The sequence below is a fragment of the Lissotriton helveticus genome, chromosome 7 (assembly GCF_964261635.1).
Source record: "Lissotriton helveticus chromosome 7, aLisHel1.1, whole genome shotgun sequence".
NCBI lineage: Eukaryota > Metazoa > Chordata > Amphibia > Caudata > Salamandridae > Lissotriton > Lissotriton helveticus.
The window spans coordinates 778,763,728-778,787,436 of record NC_136068.1 but is presented as its reverse complement, the minus strand read 5'-3'; the positions used below and the strand labels follow the sequence as shown (position 1 = coordinate 778,787,436).

Genomic DNA, 23,709 nt, shown 5'->3' with positions numbered 1-23,709 from the left:
AGTTGTTACACTGCTACAGTCAGGCTACACTTGTAGGCTTGAAGCCATGTTTGCACAGCCAATGTAGAGGATGGTACAATAGGTGCTGCAGCCCACTAGTAGCATTTAACTTTCAGGCCCTGAGTACACTTTGTACCATATGCTAGGGAGTCATATGTAAGGTACATATGCCAATCTGATGTATACCAGTTTCATCATGTTGAAAGAGAGAGCACAAGCAATTTACCACTGGTTAGCAGGGGTAAAGCACACTGAGTTCTACAGTCAGCAAAACAGTCAAGACAAAAATCTTGGACACACCACACAGCAGATTTGCATTCCTACAATGTCACTAGTGTGAAGATCTAATTTTAGCCCTGGGTCTAAAGTAACATCAAATGATTCTATAGGGATAGCCACCATAGGTATCAGCACTACCCAACCAATATTTAACATTTACAAATAAGAGAAAATGTAAAAGCTTTGCCATGAATAAGGGGGTAACTCAGTCTTTCCGGATGGCAATTTCAAGAAGTGCTGGCTATCTTCCAAATATATTGATGCAGTGACTCCCTGTTTTGATGTCAAGTCATGGTTGGATGATGGATTAAGCATGTAATTTGCTATTCAGTAGCCACTGCAAAATCTGGACTGGTAGTGACCATGAAAGTTGCTATCACAACTCTTTGGAAGCATGGTCACTTAGCATGCCTCCATGACTTTGCCCAAGTAAGGCATGTGGGTAATAGGGGATTTCTAAACCTGCTTAAATGCCTGAAATTGTACATGCTTGATAATATGCTAGGTCTACAACAGTAATAGTTTTTGGCACATGTATGATTTCTGTAAACAGCTTTTCCATTTTTTTTAAACACAGATTTTATTGAGTTTTTGGTTTTCTTCGTATTACATTCCATCATGTACCTATTAGGCAATCAGTAACATACAGGTCTGGTGACTATAAGGTTTCATGGCAACAATAAGCTTACAATTATAGCGTCTCCAGGCTAACTATTTGCATATATAGATCACATACATGAACAAGGTGTTAAACGTTTGGTATACGTTATAAATGGACGAGTTACATGGTGCCTATAATCACAAATGTATCATCTACAATCTTTTCAATCAAATAATAAATCTGAGTCAAGAACAAAGAACCAACAATAAAGAACTGCGCTACTACGAACTAAGGGGCCCATTAGGAAGGCAGGCGGACGTAAGTCCACCCGCCACCCTAGTGGTGCTGGGACCGGCTTCCAGTGGTGCGGCGGTCCCGCACCGGCGATTAGAATGCCAACGCCACCGTTGTGGTGGCATCCTCCATTCCCAGCGTTGTGGCGGGCATTGCTCACAGCACCGCCCGCCACAATGCTGGGAATGCCCTGTGTGCATTGTCATGCACAAGGTGACAGGCACCACGAGGTGCCTGCCACCATGTTCATGACAATGCAGGGGGGTACCATAGGTACCCCCCATGTGCACCCCCACCCCCCAATTCCCTGGGGGCCACAACGGGCCCCCATAAATGAATTCCGCATGCCTTTCTGTGGCAGCAACGCCGCCACGGAAAGGCATGTCTCCACACCCATGCTAATATGGATGGCGGTGTCTAGCAGACACCGCCACCATATTTAACCCTTTTCCGCCTGGTCGACGTGTTGACTGGGCGGAAAAGCGGCGGACGGTATTCCCGAGGCCACGGTACCCCCGCCATACTAATATGGCGGGGGAAATGGGTGACGGGCGGAGAAGGATGTAGGGCGGATCGCCACCACCATGCGGGCGGTGGCGATCCACCCTACATCCTAATGGACCCCTAGGTGTCTGTTTCAATTACTAGTGGGGCTGGACAGGGCGGAGGGCATCAAGACCGGGGGTGGGGGTGGGGGTGGGAGGGGATATGAAACGGGTGTAGGAAGGGGGGCAGGAGGGTGAGGCAAGAGGGAAGGACAGGGGGAGGGGGGAGGGGGAGGCAGGAGGGGACAAGGTGGATGGGAGGGAGAGCAAAGGAAAGGAAGTAGGCCATGACCTCAGCAGTACATCAGTCATCAGCGAGAGTTGTAGATTGTATTTTAAAGTGTTCTAGTAAGTGACCCCAGTCCATTGATATCGTTTTTTTCCTCAGTCCTCTATACTCTTCACGTTGCAGCACCTCTCTCTCAGCAGTGGCCCATTTATAACCTCTTACCACCATTTCCCCTCACCTGGCGCTCTGTGTGATTTCCACCGCTGGGTGATGAGTCTCTTGGCCAGCATTAAGGTAAGGCCCGTAAAACGGAGCAGTACCTTTGCATTCTTAGGAAGAGGCAAAAGACCCAGAAGACAGGCTTCAGGAGTATTCCAGGTGGAGTGTAAGGTGTGTGAGGCCCTGTATATCCTCTGTCCAGAATTCCACGAGGGAGGGGTAGGGCCATAACATGTGTACAAAATGTGCCTCTGGGCAGTGACATGTAGGACATTCCGAGGAGGGAGGGAGTTGGGTACATACGCTTTATAGCCCGGGGCGTGAGGTAGGCCCTGTGTAGTACAAACAATTCTGTTGTTTTGAGCTGGGCATTTCGGGAGACATGCCTAGGATATTGAAGGATCTGCTCCCATTCCCTGTCAGAAAACTCCCTGGCTACTTCCGCCTCCCATTTATGACAAAGAGTCAACAAGGAGATTCCCAGATGGGACCACTACCATTTGACCAGATGACTGCCATCGCCCATTATGTGCAGCGTCTGCAATAATCCGAAGGCCGGGGACTTCTTCTGGTCCACCAGCTAATACCTAAGTACATACTGTAGGATGGCAGCATGTGTTAGAAACAGTGTGGGAGGGGCCGAATAAGTCTGCATGAATTCTTCATGAGGCATTAATATCCCATCCAGAAATAAGTCACCAACGGTTCCCACTCCGGCCTTCACCCAACTGCGTATTCTAGTGGCAGATAGTACTCCCCATAACATGGGTAGGCACAGGGGGACACTTGGGGTGTATGTACAAGTGTGCCAATGTATTTCATCGCTAACTTCTAATAGTGGAGTGCAATGTGTAATAGGAATGGGGGGTCTCTCGCTCGATCCGCACCAGGACATAATAGTGATTGCAGTGATCCAGCCCGTAATCGTTCAGGGGAATAACCTTTCTCAAATAGGTTATGGCCGGCCAACCAATAATCATCCACTGCAGATGGTCCAATATAGAATAGGCCTTTATATCTGGTGTGGTGCTCCCATGCCCCCTTCAGTGCTTGTTAACTGCATTTTTCAGTTAGAGCCAATCTGTGGCGGCCCTGCCCCTATAGTAATGAGGTCAATAACGTGTCTAATGCTCTATAAATCCAGGTAGGAAGGAACACAGGGAGTTTTACAAATTGATACAGTAATCTAGAGAACATAACCATTTTAGAAATGGCTGTAGGGCCTGCGGTTGTTGGAGGCAGAGTATTCCAAAACGCTACTTGGGCTTTGGGATTGATAAATGTACGGACAACATTTCCATCTACGGTGTCCGATGTGGTCCTGTAGATGTGGATCCCAAGATATTTAAAGGTAATAGGCTCTACCTTGAACTGCACTTGTCCAGATTGAAGTGTGGGTGTGAGTGTACGTATCATAAAAGGAAAAGCTACTGATTTGGAGGCGTTAAGGAGCAAACCAGATATCGCCCCAAATTGCAGAAACAGCTAGGCTACAGGTGTAATGTCTACATGCATATCTGCAAAGTAGAGCAACACGTCGTCTGCATCAGCCGAAACAGAGTGACATAGCCGGCCAACCAGAATGCCATATGGTGTCATCGTGCAATGTAATCTTTATTCTAGGGGTTCTAAAGCAAGCACAAACAGCAAGGGCGGTAAGGGACAACCCTGTCGTGTACCGCGAAAAACACCATATGCTCGGGAGATGTTGGTGCCAGTTTTCGCCCTCACTGTGGGTCTAGTGTAATGCAGCTCTACCCACTTGATAACCAACGCAGTCAACATGTACGGCCAACATAAGGATTCAAATGTCTGACGTATATCTAAAGAGAGGCAACCCGTTCAGGGGGAACCGGCTCAGACAGAATGTAAAAGGGCATAGAAGCGTCTAATGTTCAATGAGCTACTACGTTTGGGTATAAAGCCACTCTGATCTGCGTGGACCAAATTGGGGAGTAAGGGAATAAGCCTCAATGCCAGAAGTTTACTGAGAATTTTATACTCCGTATTAAGAATTGATAGGGGCCTATATGCTGTGAGGTCTGTCAGGGACTTATCAGGTTTCAACAAGGAGGTCACTAGCGCCTCCCTTGTCGTTGGGGGCAAGGTACCCTCTGTTAAGGCGGTGGTGTACAGTTCTAATAGTTTGGGAACTAAGGGCATTGCAAAAGTGGAGTAAAACTCAATGCCCTTCGGAGCCTGGTGTTTTGTTACGGGCGAGTCCCGTATTGCACCACGGATCTTAGCAGTGGTCAGAGGGGCCGCCAAGTCAGCAGCCTGCGCTTCAGTAACAGTGGGAAGCTCCACTGATTCTAGGAATGCTGCCATTGCTTCCATCATGTAATGAGAGGGAGCGGCGTAAAGAACTGTATAGTAATTATGAAATGTTTTATTAATTGCTACCTGTGTAGTAATTAATGTATGGCGGGTATCATGTATGGCCAAAATAGGTGTAGGGGTGGGTTGTGGCCAATCAACCTACCTAGCAATGTGCCTGACCTGTCCGTCTACGCATGAGTGTGCAGTGTGTATGCACGCACATCTATCACTGTTCTAACAGCTCGGCATATCTAATCCTGGCTTCTTGGAGGTCTGGCCTTTTCCCCACGTCAGACGGGGCTGCCACTTCAAGCGTTCGTAACAAGTCCTCCTGGTCTGTAGGATCCTGGATCGCCTCCTGCCTGACCCCTACCAGTGTCCCCATAGATCAGCTTTTCCATTTTCATATTATAATTTTGGTACCAATACATTCATCCCCTACCACGAAATGGAATTTTCTAAGACTACTTCCAACAAAAAGAAATTGTGATTTGCCTCTGGCCTACTGGATGACTTTGATGCCTTTCTGACCTTGAGCATGCTTTGTCATGCCAATGCAGTACATAACCTAGAGGAGTACCTTCCATATTTACTGTTCTGTATTTGTTTAGCAACATAACTTTACCTGATAGTATTTCATAATTGTTTCACCTGGTTGCGTTCACAGATTCTGGGCTATGTGTAACTCTCACTGCTATTACTGAGATAAAGTTTCCTTGTACTGCTGTGGCCGTGTTTAATATCCTTCTGAACCAGATCTTGCACTTGTACCTCTGTATTAGGAAATACCTTGTTTGTCTAGCCACATAACATTGCCTGTTCGTAAATTTCATAATTGTTTTACCTGGATGTGATTACGAAACACTATACTTTGTAGAAATCTCACTCACTACTCACTGTTATGATTAAGATGTGGTTTCCTTTAATTGCTTGGACCATGTTTTAGATCATTTGGAATTGTAGCTTATGGTTGTACTTCCACACTATGTAATACTGTTAGTGGCTAACGCTTACTTCCCCAACCATATTGGGATGATGCGCTTCTGATGTCAAAAGTTCGATTTTTTTTTGTTCTTTATTATACATTGAGAGTAATGCTTCGTTATGCATTAGTATAGTCCCTTTCATCTAATTATGCCTAGTTTGGGATAAGCCAGCTACTATAGGTACATTCTTTTTTTCTCTGTGCTGGAGGATGGACGCTCTCCTTCATCGCTTCCTCTATGCCTATATTGTTGGAGATGGGGGTGAGGGAGCTGGACAAGAATGCTAAGGGATGGATTTTGTTTTTGCCATCTCTTCTTTTTTTGTGCATGTTGAAGTCTCCTGTATGTACAAGAGTAGGAAGCCTTATCGATAACTTCGCTTTGCTCAACATTTCAAGCTTAACTGGTGGTGCCAAAGAAACATACGCCTGTTACCTTTGCATGAATCTACGTATTTCCTCATATTCTAGAGGTTATTTATTTACTCCTAAGTGCACGCTGTGAGGCGGCCTCGGGAGGCTCAGCGGTGCAACCTGGGGGCTCCCCCATGCACAATGCAGGTTGGCTTTAACTACTCTTGGTGGGGACTACTCAGTGGAGTTGCTGTTCACTTTCCTGCAGCTCTCCGTGTTTTCATCCTTGTCCTCCAGAGAAAGATTGAGTCCCACTGCTTCTGCCCCATGCTTCTCTGCACCAGCTTGGCATCCGGGCCGTCTGTGGTCACTCACAAGCAGGGCTACATCATAGTGTAGACCTATCTACCTCATTTACACCTACACAAGGATTTACATATGCTCGATCCTGACGTGCCTGACTTTAAAATGGCGGCCTCCGCTACCTTTGTTTCCCCTGCAGCCACTATAACAGGCCCCAGTTCCTTCTCAGATACCGAGCTGGACTACACCAAGCGTCGCCATCTCTGCCTACACGTTGATTTCAGCAGCAACGTCATCCAGCGGGGATGTTTCCCTGAGCGTGGAGTCCCAGCAGGGTGGCCTCTCCTCTATTGGGGACTTGGTAGTCTATGTTTGACTATGTAACTGTAGCTAATATACCTACTCAAAATTGATTATTCCTATCTTCTCGACCGCTGAGACCTGAGCAACATGGCTGATGCCCGGTGGAGCTGTTAGGTAGCTGTAGAGGAGATTGGCCCCAGTTCACCCCCTTGACCATCACCTATCCAGCCGGACATTGGGCATAGTTCACCTTGTCTCCCCGTTGTGTCTCAACTCCCTCTCTGGCTTGTTTCTATGCCCCTCCCCCCACCTTCTTCTTTTACTTTTATCCTCGTAGCCTATACATCTATTCTAAACTGTTTTCCACGAATGTTGAGACCTGAGCAACATGGCTGATGCCCGATGGAGTTGCTAGACAACTAATGAGGAGAATGGCCTTGGTTTCCCCCTTGACCGCCATCTACCCAGCCGGACATTGGACACAGTTCTTCCTCGTCTCCCTGCTATGGCGCCTTCCTCCCCTCCTTTCCTATAAATTCTCTCAACCTCGTTGTTTGTTTACTGTACATTATTACGCTATTGCAACTGATGCAATTTGTAACGCAATGTTCCTCTGATATAGTGCTCTGATACCTACGGGTCTAGACAGCGCTATATAATCATTTTGATGTACCTTCTAATGCTACGCTCCCCTGGTTAAGTGCTCTGATACCTCCAGGTCTAGATATCGCTATATACCCGTCGCAAATCAAATAAACTAAAAACTGTTTTTTCCTGAACGCTGAGACCTGAGCAACATGGCTGATGACCGGTGGAGCTGCGTGACAGCTAATAAGGAGATTGGCCCTGGTTTCTCCCTTGACCGTCACCTACCCAACTGGACATTGGGCATAGTTCCTCCTCGTCTCCCCGCTATTACTCCTTCCTCCCCTCCCTCCTACGAATTATTGAAACATTGTTTATGTGCACTGTACCTTACTATGCTCTTGTATCTGATGTAACTTGAAACGCCACGATCCTAAATGTAAAGCGCTTTGATACCCTCTTGGGCAAGTTTGCGCTATATAAACTTTATAAAGAAAATAAATAAATAAATAAATAAATACACCTGAAAATAAATGACCACAAATACTAGCCTCAGAACACTTCTCTACTTCTTACCCCACAGTCCGCTCTAACAGATCCACCCCCCATTTTAAGATACAAAAAGCATGGCATTAGTGTTTTGCCTTTTGCCCAGCCCGAATTAAAGTGTTGCATCGATAGGGATGCTTAACATAAAAACAGTATAATACATTAGGAATATTCATGTTTCACATACAATTCCACCAGGTGAGGTCACATCATGATATTGAGTTCTAAATGTCCTGCTCCAATTTTGTGTCCAGAAATTGACTATCACAATATTGATAGCTTAAGATATGTGTAGCTTCAAGGTACATAGATGTGGATGTGAAGCTTCAAGGTATATAGATGTGGATGTAAGAATATAAAATCTATGCTTAGCTACATAAACATATCTTCACAGTTTAGTGGTAGTCAATATTCTGGACAAGAAATTATAGCAGGAAGATATTTTGTCATCTGATGTTGTAACAAACATTTCTCCAGGCAAGCTCATGAGTCAAAGACAAGTCCAGGCTAACGTTCAGTTTCAATCTCCAGATTAATTCAAAGCACATGTGATACGTGATCATGAGTGCAATACAATGGTGTCCAGTCGATATGATACTTGTAAGGAAACGTGTACCCAGTTATTAGTCAATGACTGCAAATGTGAATCCTTAACTCCACAGTAGTAATCCACTGTGTAATCTGACATGTAGACATCACAATTTTTTGGGAAAGAATTTGACTTACTTGATTGTTTGCCAGACTATGGTACCACCAGAAGATCCGGGTTGTCACAAAGTAGGCAGCGATGACATCCAGAGTGTAATGAGTGTGGGTGAACATGATGGATACCACCCCAGTTACAGATAAGAGCCAGCAGAACAAATGATAGAACCAGAATATGTCTGGAGAGTCTGCAAGACAATACAAATAAAAGATGACTGCTTTGAAAAGCAAGTTGACATCCTGTGCGTGTCGTTTCTCAGCAAATCAATGCAAACTATTAAGCTAGGAATTTCATTAGGGCATGAATGATTCAACATATCCTTAATTAACTGACTAAAAATGAGACAACTCCATTTGATAATAATTATAATAACCCTTCAAGCAGAGCCTCGCTGATAGCAGCTTTCCCTCCAATTATTGGTTCCTGTGTTTAGCCACGGTTCAGCCGTGATACTTTGCGATTTCTTTGCTGAACTATTAGTAGGAGGAAGTAACAATGCCAAATTAAACCAAATCCACTACAATAGAATTTGCAAAAACACTGATAACTCTCACTACAGGCTTTTATATGCATGGTTAGGGCTAACATTACTACGAGATAGTATTTCCCACTGGGAGTACTATATCAGCTTGGTCTGGAGTATCTTCATCTGCTTTCTTTAGGTTTGCTGTAAACTTTGATTGGAATTCTGCACAATAAAACATATATGCCAGTCAATCTCGAGTGTCGATTGTAGCAGTGACCAAACATCTCTATGTTTCTCTAAAGAAAGGCTATCATTTTCTTCCTTCAAAAAACCCAAGACCATTCTCCAACCCTTGATAATGAGGTAGGCCCCAAGATAAAGAGATTCGGGAAAAAGAATAACCTCCTGCTGAAAAGAATGGAAGACACAGTGACGACAATGGTGCTTCTTCTTTGTGACCAAGACTCACAGGCGACTAGTAGAGTAGGATTCTTGTTTGATGTAGCTTGGAAACGATGCACATTGGTGGAAAGAAATGTGAGCTACTGCTTGAGATATTTGGACATATTATGTGGGAAAAGTGGATTGGGCAATCCACTGCAATCAGAACAACATTACAACACTCGGTAGCCGCACAAAGTGAACTATAACTCGCCACTCTACCATGCGCTGTGTTATCAGAAAATATATGATTTGCGATGTCATAACTGTTATTGTAAATAATAAGATTTTAAATGGTATAACTGATATAAAAGAGTATAAGCAGTGCATGGAGAAGGAACAAGCTCTAGTTAATGTAGTGTGGCTACCGAGTTGAATACTTTTGTGGAGGTGCGCAAGTTATAATAATTTGAAGGAGTTGCATAAATTATAAATTAAAGGTATAAGTTTAGAAATTAACATTTTTGTGAACTTTGCCTTTTAATGGTAGCTAAAGAATAAATAAAGTTATATAAATGTAAATTAAAACGATAACCAAAGGATTTCTAATGTTTTTGTATTTTAAATTTGGTTTATATAGAAAGAGTAAATAAAGTTTTCCTAACTATAACAAAGATTTTATCTTTGTTTATTTCATTGAATTTCAATGTTTTTTTATTTTCATTTAAGATTTTTGAGTTTACTTTCATTAAGTGAATTGTGGTACAGCACAGTAGAGGAGAGTTTCGTAAAGTTTACTGTCGCAGAGTATAGTGTAGTAGAGTGGAATATAGTGGAGTAGAATGGACTGTGGTATAGTGCAGTATGCTATAGTGGATTGAGTATAGTGGCATGGTATAGAGTGTAATAGCGTAGAGTGGAAGGTCATAGGGTGGAATGGCATTCAGTAGAATAGTGTACAGTGGAGTGACAAAGAAAAGAGTGGCGTAGAGTGTAGCGGAGTAGAGTGTAACTGTGTACAGTGGAGTAGTATAGAGTGCAGTAGAGTAGAGTGGAGTGGTGTACAGTAGAGTGAGGTACAGTGTAGTGGCATACAGTACAATAGCGTAGAGTGGAGAGTCGTAGGGTGAAGTGGTGTAGACTTCAATAGGATATAGTGTAGTATGGTACAATGAAATGGTGTAGGGTGTATTGTTGTAGAGTGGAATAGCGTATAGTGGAGTGCAGTGTAATTGTGTATAGTCGAGCAGTGTAGAGGGGACTAGAGTGCAGTCGCTTCAACGGGAGTGGCATAGAGTGGAGTGGACTGGTGTGGCGTAGAGTGGAGAGGGATGAAATGGAGAGGCATAGAGTGAAGTCGGGTACAGTAGAGTTGTGTAGAGTGTAGTAGCATACAGTGGAGTGACATACAGCGTAATACTGTAAATTAGAGTTGCGTATAGTGGAGTGGCATAGAGTGGTGTGCCTGCCATACAGTGAATTTGCGTATAGTGGAACAGTGCAGAGTGGAATGGCATATAGTGTAGGAGTGTACAATGCAGTGGCATATAGTGGAGTATGTAGAGTGGACTGGTCTACAGTGAAGTAGCATAGGGTGGAGTGGAGTACAGTGGAATGTTTTAGAGTGGACTGCTGCAGAGTGGAGTGAGGCATATTGTAGTGACGTACATTGGAGTCGCGGAGAGTGAAGTGACTGAGAGTAGAGTGGCGTATACTGGAGTAGCATACAGTGGAACAGCGTACAATGGAGTGGGGTAGAGTGGAGTAGCATAGAGTGGAGAGGCATTGGGTGTAGCAGTGTAGAGTGGAGTGTCCTAGAGTGGAGTAGCTTAGGGTAGAGTGGCATAGAGTGAACAGTGTATTGTGTACAGTGCAATAGCTTAAACTAAAGTGTTGTAGAGTAAAGTGGGGTACAGTCTAGTGCATAAAGTGGAGTCTTGTATGGTTGAATAGTGTGTAGTACTGTAGAGTTGATTAGCATAGAGTAGAGTAGCGTAGAATGTAGTGCCGTAGAACGGAGTGAGGCACAAAGTGATAGTGTACAGTGGATTGTTGTAGAGTGGAGTGGCATATAATGGAGTGGCATACAGAAGAGTGGGGTAACGTGCAGTGGTATACAGAGGAATAGCACACAGTACAGTCTTGTGCAGTGGGGAAGCATAAATTGGAATAGCATAGAATGTAGTATCATAGAGCGGAGTTGCAGTGGAATGCCATATAGTTAAGTAGCTTAGAGTAGAAGGGTGTACATTGTATTGGTGTATACTGGAGTGTCATAAAATGGAGTGGTGTAAAGTGTAATACCGTATAGTGGACTGGAGTGCATGGAGTGGACTTGGGTAGAGTTCAGACCTATAAAAATCACAAAAATTTTACTAGACCTGCAGGTCTAGTAACTTGAATAATCTACTTAGCCTTACTGTATTGTACTTGACTCATAAACTAGTCTCATCATGTCATCCTAGGCAAGTATTTTATTTTGCAGAGCCATCTTTTTTATTCATTTTCACACATGAGAGCAACTTACAATATGTGAGATCAGCATTTATGCTCTACAAAGAGACCTATTTGGTTCGATTTAATAGACTAAACACTTGCTCCATAAATAATAGGAATCTATGCCACATTTAGGGTACACATGACGCTGGATTGCCTCTAAGTTCACTAATAGCATTACCATCAGGGCAGGTGCAGGAATGTTTCTCAGTTCCTCTTTAAAAACTGACTTTTAATAAACATATTCGTAAAGCATGAGATGTTAGTGCACTGTCATTTACAGACAGCACATTTTCCATAGAAATAGCCATAAACATTCCCACTGACATTCAGCTTTGATTATAAAACTATATAGTGTATACACAATAATCTGTGGAAATTGAGTTTCAGCAAACACATTTATCATTTGAACACCCCAAAGTAAAATGTTCAGATTTGTTTTCATTCTATTAAAATATTTTTTTTCATCACATAGCATTACAAAACAAGGGCTTTCATAATTACTAAAATGTTTTTTTAATGTTTGTACAGTTCACTTTTTAGCTATTATTTGTGTATTAGAATAAAACATGACCCTGTACAGACTTTCATTTCACACTTTTTTACAGCAGGCTTGTCAGACAGTTCTCTTTACAAAATCCATGAACTTTGCAGTCAGAGAAAGAAAAGTAATTGTAGATGTAAACTGACTTTTAACCTCTGTCTCAACACAGACAAATCTGTCAAGATAAAAACAAGATTGAAAGGCAACTTTAATTCTCCTTTTCTTTGTGAGTAAACAGAACACCTGTTTGTCAGCTTGCCAGAAGGGGCAAGTAGACCCTAAATGTAGCTCGCTCTGATAAAATCTAACTCTGACCTGTTTGTCAGCTCACCAGAAGGGGTGTATCAACCCTAAATATAGCTTGCCCTGATAAAATCTGACTTGCCGTAGGAAGTGGGCAAGTACCTTTATTGAGGCTTGACAGTGGAGTGGCGTACAGTGGATTAGTGTAGAGTGGAGTGGTGTATAGTATAATGGCATACAGTGGAGTGTGTAAATTGAAAGAGATGTAGCATCAAAGTGTGTTAACGGATGTAGATCTAATGAGGCAGCAAAATATATTATTTGTTGTAAATGCAAATTTTTGGTAGTATGTATGAAAAGTGTTACTGGTTCTAAAGTTCTAAGTTTTAAAATACTTAGGTATACATTGTGCCGCAGTATACCGCGATAAGTTTACGGTATATGTTCTACATGCGCATGATAAGGCAATATGTGATTGGCTAATGGCTGAGTTTCCCAAAGGTAAAAGGCAGCCACGTTGTTTTCAGCACCTTTTGTCTGCGATCCGCTTTTCGCTGCGTTCTAGATTATGATCTTAGAACTAGGTAAGTAGGTTTTATTGTTATTTACTACCTATTACCACTTTATTACAGCAATTTAGGGATAACTGTGACAAATTTTTAAGTAGCAGAGTAATTTGTAGGTATGACCACAGCACTCCGTAGTCTTTTTTCTGAAGATTTAATTTAGCTAAAAATGGAAATTACACTGTAGTACACTAATTGTAAAATATAGAGTACTATAGTGTATTTTGAATTTTTTGTTTACATTTTTCTTTGGTATCACAGTAATACTGAGGCAGTACCATTGTACTCTGTAAAAATATGTTTTAATATGCAGAAACTTATAAACATTTTTCCTTACCTAGTACCTCTTTAACAAAGTGGTTATAAGCAGGGGAAACATATCAAACCTAATACTTACCTACATACTAAGGGTAAAACACAGAACACAGGGAAAGTGTAATTAAAAACAATGTGGCTACCTTTAATTTTGGTAAAGTCAGCCATTAGCCAATCAAATAATAACTTATCATTGCTATGTACTGCTCTACATCCTTGAAATACCACAAAAGTTTGTGAAAAAACAGCGGCCCCAAATATTACTAACTAAAAATGCCTTATAACTTAAAAAATACTCACCATGCATACTTATGGTGCCCAAAACGCAAAATCCCCATGACTTCTTTAGACAAGGCTAAAGCGAAAACTACCGAATGGTATTATAAAAAATTCAGTAGGAAGCTACATTTTGGTCCACAGATTATGCATTTTGTGATTTGATGTAATCCATTCAGTGGTTTGTAAGAAATTTAGGGTCAATTATAATTGTATATTTTGGCAGTTGGGTCCGCAAGAGTCTTGAGAGACTCTTGAGCGAGTGTTTTGATTGACCCAAAGAGCTTTATTTCCCTTGGGCCATCTCCCTGGAGCCGAAATCGGCATGGGAAAGGGGACATGTGCCCTTTCCCCTAAACATGAAGCAGGGTCTTGAAGGATGGAGTACCCGGGGCAAAATCCAACTTAGGAAGAGGGGCTGTATTCCCCTATCCCCTTAAAAATCACAAAGGGGCCCCCCTTCCCTTTATTGAAAAGAGTGTCCCTGGGGAATTAGGTCTTCAGGACCTAAAATGGCTTGGGGAGGGCACCTCCCCTTTATGTAAATAACTCAGCCCTGAGGCTGATAACAGTTTGCGGAGGGGGGGCCACGTGCTTCCCTCCCCCTAAAAAATGCACTTTGCCCCAAGGGATGTTGTCTTCAGGGCAGAAATCGGCCTGGGTGAGCTGGTTGCCCCCTCTCCTTGAAAAATGCATCGGCTTCAGGGGATGGTGTCCCTTGGGCCGAAATCAGCCCAGGGAGGGTGCAATTGGCCCCTCTTGCCCCTTTATTCAAAAGATGCGGTCCCCAGGGCCTAGGAAAGCTTGGGGAGGGGGGCACATGGCCCGCCCCTTTAGTTAAATAAGTGTCCCCAGGGGATGGGGTCCCTGGTGCCAATAAGAGCTCAGAGAGGGGGGCCGCAAGGCCCCCCTTAAAAAAACAACATGGCCCTGAGAGATGAGGTTCCCAGGGCCTAAAGAGTCTCGGGAAGGATATATATACGCCGTGGGGGATGGGGACCCCCAGGGCTCAGGGAGGGATGCCGCACAGACACCTCCTCTTTAATTAATAAACAAACGGTCCTGGGGATGTGGTTGCTAGAGCCAGGCCCTATAGCCCACCCCCAGGCCATGTGCAAAATGGTGATGGCTCCATAGGGTGTTGACTGCAAGGCTTGGCTGCAGGCCAGGTCGTGCACAGAAGGGGTTGCATTTACGTATGGAAATGAAGTATTACTTTATGTTAAAAAACCTAGAAAATCAATGAAGTAAACAAAGGTTAAAGTAATGTAATAGTTAGGTGTAATCAAACGATCTATTAAAAAATAAACCATGGTAATTCACTGAAAAAAATAAAGGTTAAAATTATGTTATAGTTAGGTGAATGTGTTAATGACAACATTAACGTTTTCAAACATAGAAATTTACCAGTTATAGTTAGCAGCACAAAGTATAACATGCACTGATTATGACCTAACATATAACATCACTCATCCCTGATGACCTCAATCAATGATTGTGCTAGCTTGTTTATAGTTTACATCGTGGCAAGCAACTACCACATTACCATTATACCTCTTTTTGTACAGCCTAAGTCCAGCTAATGGATGTAATTGTTTACAAAACACGTGTGCTACTAATGCATTTTAGGCAGGGCCACTGGAATTGTGTAATTGTGTGGCCACAGCAGTTTTCACATAATTATAGATTTGCTGCATTTGCCACACAATCTATCATCTTTAACAAAAAACATTTTTTTCCTTTCTAGCTCAAACGGTTCAAAACATACTAAAAATGCAGCGATACGTGTTGCAGCGCACTGGAACATGCAAAGCTAAACCGGTCACCTTTCTGTTGCCCATTGCTATATTTCGTGTTAAACTGGTACTGAAGTGCAACCAATGCCCAGACAGTCTTACCAAATTTACAAATGATGGAATAATGGAGTAATACTATTACAAAATGTGCCACATTATGCCACACAATTTGGCCTTTCTTGCTGCATAATTTAATCAACCCCTGGCGCATAATTTGGCCCTCTCCTGTCACATAATTCCAATGGCCCTGATCGTAGATGTACTGAGGTATTGAAGATGTTATACATTTCCGCATTGAAAGTAACCCTTTGTGCAGGTGACAGTTGACAACTTGTGTCTGTTATATTCTACACAAGTCTTTAGGCTCTGTAGAAAAAGTTTGCAACAGGGCAAAGATTCTTCATGCAACATATGGTATTTGAACAAAATATAGAATTATAAATATCAAGCTACACAAAAAAAGAGATTTTAATATCGTGACACATAAATATCATGATGCAGAAATATCATTGACAAGAATATCGATTTTTTTAAAGAGTAATATTTGTTTTTAATATCGTTTTCAATAATATAGTTGTTAAATATAGTGTTTTATATTATATTGATGTATTTTAGTTTGTACATTAATTTTGTATGTTAAATATGGTTTGCATAATTACTGACAATATTTCTAAATATAGTTTGTAATTTGAAGTTATTTGTAATTTTTAATTTAATTGTTACTAGTAATGTATACTGTTGTAGCAGGTTGAGAGGTTTGTAGAAGTACAGGGTGGGCACTTATTTAAGTATAATTAATTATTAAGAATTTTGTTTAATTTAGTATTTATTATTTAATTGATAGTTAATTAAATTAACTGTGTAAATATATTTTTAAAGTTTTCTTTTAGGTGAGCGTTGTTGGATTTGCAGGCGTATAGGGTGGGAAGTTAATCAAGTAATAATTCATTAACAATTAAATATTATTAATTATTTAATGTATTATTATTATCTACATTGTTTAATACTTTTTTTAAATGACATACTAGGTGAAGGCTCTTTTGTTTGAAGGGGCATAGTTTGGGAAGTTATTTAAGTTCCAATTAATTAACAATTAAATATTCATTTATTAATAAATATTGAATGAATCATTAAATATGTTAATTGTGGTATATTTCTTTATTTCAGTTATATTGTAACCGTGGGCTGCTAAGTTTTTGGGAGTATTTTGTGGAAACTTAATATAATAATAAATTGTTTATTATTAATTATTTAATGTATTATTATTTATCTATATTGTTTAATACTTTTTTTAAATGACATATTAGGTGAAGGCTCTTTTGTTTGAAGGGGCATAGTTTGGGAAGTTATTTAGGTTCTAATTAATTAACAATTAATTATTCATGTATTAATAAATATTGAATTAATCATTAAATATGTTAATTGTGGTATACTTCTTTATTTTAGTTATATTTTAACCGTGAGCTGTTAAGTTTTTGGAAGTATTTTGTGGAAACTTAATATAATAATAAATTAATTAAAAAAATGATTATTCAAAATTAATTATCAAAAAGTTTATTAATCATGTAAATGGTTTAATTGTGTTTTTATTTATTTATATAATATTAAATTAGGAGTTGTATATTTCTAATCAACCAATAGGGTTATTAAAATATGTTATGTGTTTTCCCTAATGTTGCACAGACTGGAGTGGGGATGGTAAATGTAACACTTACGAAGTTTAACGCTTTCCTTACTATACACAGACTGGAGTTGGAATAGTAAATTGAACGCCTTTGAAGTCAAATGCTTTGCCTATTATTGCACAGACTGGGGGTGGATAGGTAATTTTACCCCTTTAAATTCCAACACTTTCCCTACTGTTGCACAGATTGGAGTGGGAATAGTGTATTTTTTTTCTTATTTAAATACTTTTTTTTTCATTGTTAAAATATGTATTAGTATTTTTTGTTTATTAGTTTCATTTTATATTATTTTTTCTTATATAGATTTGTTGAATTTATGTAAAATGTTTAATAATTTTGTTTAATGTTATACTTTTTATATTGAATTATTTTAGTCATTTTGTTTAGTTTGTGTTGTATGTACTTGTGTTTTAATGTTTTTTGGTTTATTTAAATATATAAATATTTTTTATATAATTATGCATTTAAAAAATGTAATATAAATTAAAATATATATTTTTATTCATAGTGTTACATCATATTTATGTATACATAAACAAATATATATATTTGTGTTTTCATATAAGTATATATTTATATATTTTTAATATTTAAAGTTATTTACATTACATTATTTTAATGCTATATGTTAAAATATGTTGGAATCACTATTTTATACTATATATATATATATACATATATATATATATATATATAAATATATATATATATAATGAAAATACTTATTTTTGTATTATTTTTAACGATATTTGTGTAACTGATATTTTGAATCTGATATTTTTGTACTTACCATTATAAATATTTTTGACACAATATTAGTGTAGCACAATATTTGTTTTTTCGATACTTATTCAGACATCCCAACATATTAAGGCCCTTATTACGATGTCAGCGGACGACCGGTGCGGAATAGGGACCGACTGACCTCCGGTCGGTGGTCCCGACCGCAGCATTACAATGCGACCACACATGGTGTGGCCGCATACTCGCATTTGTCTATGGGAGCTTGTACTGTGGTTGTAAACCAGCCATAGTACAAGTTCCCATTGGCAAATGGGAGGATCTGTTCATCCCTGCACTGCGTGGCAGGCACCACGGTGCAGGAGAAGAACAGGGGGGGCACCATATATGACCGGAGGCCACAGGGTGCAGGGGGCCCTGCTAGGGGCCCCCAATGTTGGTTTCCAACAGGCTTTCCACGTTGGAAAGCTCGAAATAAAAAGCCTGTTGAAACCAACATTGTAATCCCTACGGTCCATAGGGATTACGGGCAGGCCTCCTTGAGCGCAATGGGCTCCTTGAGCCTGTTGGAATCCAGCTGGAATGACCGTCCGGTTTCACTTTCGACCATCTGCATCATAATGTGGCGGTCGAAACTGAAACCCGTGATGGGACCCGGAAAGACTCCAACCTGCCGTCATAGGCTTTTCGGGTGTCATCGTAATGAGACCCATAGTATTTTAAGCACCCTTTAGTTATTAGACAGACTTGCATCAGCATGACTATTTCTAGGAAACATAGAAGACTGTGTGCCCCAGGTACTAACCTATGTACATGTGGCTGCCTAGCTGCAGAATATGGGTTTTCTGTAAAGTTTTCACCACAGTATAAATACTGCAGGTAGTATGATCTTTAGCACCTTCAGACCTTTGCTATTTTAAGTGAACAGTCTCTCTTTGGACAAGCTTTGCATAGAGTATGTATTGTTCTTCAAAGATAGGGGTTGGCTTTACATATTGTAATCAAATATTTCTTTACGTTAAAAAAACCCATAGAAATTCACAGACTATCTATCCTTTTCCATCCGCTTGCTTGTCTTTCCCTCTGCTGTAAAGTCATCCCATTGTCTAAGAATTCATGTGTGTAGATTTGACCAATTTCTCTTCACCAAAAGATAAGCTTGTATAGAAGAATCTGAATCACAGTCTTCTTGCATGAGTCCCCAGGGACAGTGGCAGAATTTTTTTGTTGAAAGATTTGCAAACCCTTATGAAATTTTACGAGCCATTCACTTGCCTTTTCAAATCTAAGGCTAGTTTTTCTTTCGCTTATTAGTAATAATCAGTATCAGTATCTATTGACATTTAAGGTTTTGTGAGACAGAATCCCACCACTTTCAACAGCCACCACTACAGTCAGTAAGATGCTGAACTAAACTTTGGACCATTAATTGCGTTACAGTAAATTACAAGTACATGAACACTTTTCACGTACCAAGAGCTTTACTGGCGTAAGGGGGTAACCTGGGGCCCCTGGACAAATGGCACATTATGACATTGACTGAAAAATCATGGTACCTACTTACATTGACTGACTTATAAGGTATGCCTAGGCACACAATGGCATTGACTGGAAAATCACTGGGAATACTTATGACATATCCCAAAGGATTCCACTGGGCAATATATACACAGCGATGTTAATTCTTCTTAGCACTGGGCAATGAACAAATCATGACCTTGCAAGCGCATCTTTTCCCAAGAACTGGAATGGCTGATCAGGATAAAGGCCCAAATGGCATATTTTCTCGAACCTTCTCCTCTACCAATTCCCCTAGTTTTGTGAACCACCTTTTGCAGCTTTAGTTTCAGAGGAGGAGTCGAGGGCCCCATTGTACTTAAAAGTTTCAATTCTATTATGCAGTGGTAGAGGGTTTAATTTATTGAGAAGTAGTACAACGCAATACACAGTTTCTATTTGCGAATATTGTTGCTGTAGCATTGACAATGTGTCCCTAATACCCGCATGGGCAGAAGTCATTCCCTTGCTACCTCCTTTATGAGGACGCATCTAACCATCTTCTTTGGGACATGTGTATCCCCTATTTTTGGAACTAAAACCATTGGGGCAATATTCAGGTTGAGACTGTAGTAATAGTTGACGGGGTATCTCGAAATGGATGCAGCTCCCTTTAAGACTACCTGTATTGCCATTATAATGTCTGCATCAATCTTCTATTGAACTCGAGTAATAGGGTCAACCTTGCAGGCCGTATACTGTATGTGAATCAATGGTAGGACCAGGTTAAGCTTTTATAAGATACCTGCCATTCTCCAGAGCTGCTTCATTTTAGCAACTTTGAATCACGGAATCCTTGTAAGAGTCAGGGATAAACCCTACATTGTAACCTTGCCAACAGAAGACACGATTAGATACTATACTTGGGAACTAATGGATCAGCCTCCTACCATAAGGGCTTTAATGCCAACTCTGTGCAGTAGAATCATCAGTCTAATCTGGGCATGCAGATGGGGGTCCATAGGCACACAGCGGTATTCATTTGCATATTATAAGAGGTTTCTGGCTACATGATGGCTGTGGCTTACATTTGAAGGGAGAAACTGTAGCATACAGTGCTGTTAATCACCTTATTATGGGGATATATATATATCTACATAGAGGCTTTGACTGGCAAACATGGAGGAGGTGTAGCTCCAAGAGTAATAGTGAAGACATGCATACGTTTGTTCATTAAAAATACAAGAATAAGGTTTGGGGAGAAAAGAAATTAATTAACAGATGATGAAAAGCTGGTACTTGGGAGCAAAATATGTTTATTTTAAGAAAAAAAAATTGTTTCGTCACAAACTGTTTGCTGATATGTGGAGACAATATTTTCATAAAGTGACAAACTGATATTTAGATGGGGCAAAATACGTGCATTTACTTACAAAGGCAAACTGGCTTGCTGCTGAGTTTTGTTTGCTGATATAGAGTTTTATGCCAAAGAAATAATGGGAGCAAAATAATTACAAGGTGATTGAGTTTAGTTATCTGTTTCACCACCCACTAAAGCAAGCAGTAAAATGTAGCACTCTATCTTAGCGACTGAGTGTATGTACTGACCACCTTGTACATGGCACTAGTGTGATACGGGATTTTAGATTTGATTATGCCTGTTTTAGCGCTGGCACCCACCTCTAGTCTAAACTAAGGCCTCATCTTGGATGGCATCATATGACAACCTTTTTGGTGGAGTGCATTTCTACGTTGCTTATTTAATGTGGTGGCATTGCATGACCTATCATATCACTATATGTAATTACTGTCTGAAGCCTGGGCCTGCATGACCTTTATGACAAGGTATGTTCTTTAAACTGAAACAGTCTGTCTAAGCTAATGCAGTGTGGAACCTGGGAAACTTTTTATTTGTATCCTTCCCTTCCAAGTATATTCCAGTCATGTAATAAGGCAAAACAATTACCTGGAAATGGTACAATGGGAAATTTAAGGGAGTGGAAGGCATAACTTAAAAATGTACATAGGAGAAGTTGCATAACCAGTTTATATCAAATGGCTATGAAACCTAAGGTTATAAGTGAATTTCGTTCTGTAAATATGCTTAAAATGCATCTTTTTCCCAAACCAGTTGTCTGATGGAATCCTCCCCATCACACAGTTTCTTTGGAGAGGGTGGGGGATCGACTAGTTACATGCCACCCCTATGAATGCTGACCAGCCACCACTGGTAATACAATGATAAACATATTGGGGCAGATTTACAAGCCCCTTGCACCTCTTTTACGCCACCGTTGCGTCTCTTTTGTGACACAGCGGCGGCGCAAAAGATGCGCCATGGTGCGGGGTATTTACAACGTGACGCATCTGAGAGATGCGTCAAGTTGTGAAGCCCTGCGCCACATGAAACCTGCGTCAGGTTTCATGTGGGCGTTTCCACGAAGGGGGTGGGGGGCGTTCCGTCGCAGGAACGCCCCTGGAAAGTGACTCAGTGAAATCTACAAGATTTCACTGAGTCACTTTGCTAACGCTGATGCGTCAAAACCCTGTGCCTGCTTGAAGCAGGCGTAAGGCTTGACGCACCTCGTTAACAGATAGGGCAAGTTGGAAAAGTCCTGGAGTTGCGTGCCACATGCAACACAACTTCAGCACTGTGCCAACTTCACTCCCTAGATGTGACACGCATCTGTTTATTCCTGCGAAATGGTGCGCCGCATTTACAATGCGGCACATCATGGGTGGCGCAAGGATAAACTTGCCTGCCGTATCTTTCCTGGCACATCTCTGCTGATTTGCAGAGATGCGTCAGGCAACATAAATCTGACCCATAGTTTGGGAACTGGTGCATTACCTGCTGTTTCTTTCTTTCAAATATTAACTACCAGTACAATTCAGAAAAAAACAATAGCATATTTAAGAAACTGAGCAATACTAAACTCATATATTTTTAAAATCCCTGCTAAATAATACTTACAGGTTTTGATGAAAAGATAGGTCAGAATCAGAGTAGCTGCCTGTCCGCTATACATGTAGTCACCACAGAACGCAGGTGATCTTCTCAAAAGGAATCCTCCATTAGACACCAACTTGAAAGTTTGCTTCAGCACAACATCCCAGCCTTCATTGACCTTTCACAAAGGGGACTTCAAAACAATTAATAGGCCAATAATGTTATAACATGTTAAATATAGTAACTTTAAAAAATGACTTTTTTAGTAGAGTTTATAAATAATCATTTTACCAAATGCAATACAGTGCATGTTGGGGGATATTTTTCCGATCAAAAAAAATAAAATATTGGTTTATAAAAGGCATTTCACTATTTCAGAAGAAACACCCTCGGTGGTAAATTACCCATCTGCCAGAATTATCAGTCACCGTGAAGGTAATCTCAGCAACAGTATTGTCACGGGTGAAAATTATTATCAGTGGTAATTAGTGACAGTGAAATAAATACCACTACACAACACATTATTTTCAATTTCAGCATTTAAGAGTGATTTTCTTACCATTGGCAGTATATTTTTGCCCCGAATACCATTGGCCAAAAATAAAGGTGTGAAAGAGTACTGACGTCTCTAACAATTTTGCCATTATCCCAGTGTGTAGACGCAGTACCCTGCTGGCACTCTGGTAATGGCAGCTGACTTTGGCTACAATACTATTTAAGACAAATTTGGAGATCATCTTATTTTCAGTGACAAATACTACAATGTTGCATGGTTTTCTTTATGTGATGGGACGAGTGGCATATCACCGGAGAACAGCAAGAGGTAAAACCTGAGGCAAAAAAGGAAGACACAGTACGACAAATATCTTCAGGTCACTGCATCAAAGCCATCCCAGGCCAACAAAGAACCGTTGGAGGGCTAGCTGCTGTTCCAGGTGAATATTTTGTATCAGTAGAGAAATCCTACTGAACATGCAAACATGAAGTCTAAAGCATCACTAAAATGAGTAACACTGTGAACCCGTTCTTTCATTCTCAACGGATAGGCTAGAAGGTATATGGAGTAGGGCCAATTTGCACTGACAGGGCAGTCTAGGGGCACTTGGGCACATACACCCTATGGTTAACACCATGTGGGTATATGTTGCACATTATATAGCGGATGCAGTCCAGTAACTTCCAGGAGCTCACAAACAAGTTCAGCATGCTTCCTTTTATGCTATAAAAAAAGATGTTTTTTTACACAGACATACAAGAGAACCCAAAGGTACATAGGGACATTGGATAAAAGCTGATTGAAAGGATCCACAGCCCCTACATAAAACACAATTAAAGTAAAATCAACGAATTTACTACTGCCACAAATGTCAAGATCTCAATTTTTTTAAATGTATCTATCAAAGGATAGTGGGACTGGGCCAAGGGAGAATCTGTAACTTATTTTTTACTTAGGCAATTATTTCCAAGCAGCATTTATACATA

General features: G+C 40.6%; 1 protein-coding gene and 1 long non-coding RNA gene across 5 annotated transcripts in view; one reads left to right on the top strand and one right to left on the bottom strand.

Annotated features, from left to right (window-relative positions):
• The window catches only part of LOC144769158 (phosphatidylcholine:ceramide cholinephosphotransferase 2-like), a 499,022-nt gene that overhangs the window by 242,493 nt on the left and 232,820 nt on the right, over positions 1 to 23,709 (bottom strand). For 3 of the 4 annotated variants that reach the window (XM_078653166.1, XM_078653164.1, XM_078653165.1), the window contains exons 4-5: positions 22,252 to 22,405; positions 8,292 to 8,458 (exon numbers count right to left, since the gene is read on the bottom strand). In XM_078653166.1, coding sequence (XP_078509292.1) covers positions 8,292 to 8,458; positions 22,252 to 22,405 — 321 coding nt within the window. Of the gene's footprint in view, positions 1 to 8,291; positions 8,459 to 22,251; positions 22,421 to 23,709 lie in introns of all 4 variants that reach the window. The other variant, XR_013598672.1, reaches the window with a different exon arrangement.
• LOC144769159 (uncharacterized) overlaps positions 1 to 23,709 on the top strand; it is a 202,379-nt gene that overhangs the window by 135,902 nt on the left and 42,768 nt on the right. The window lies entirely within an intron of this gene.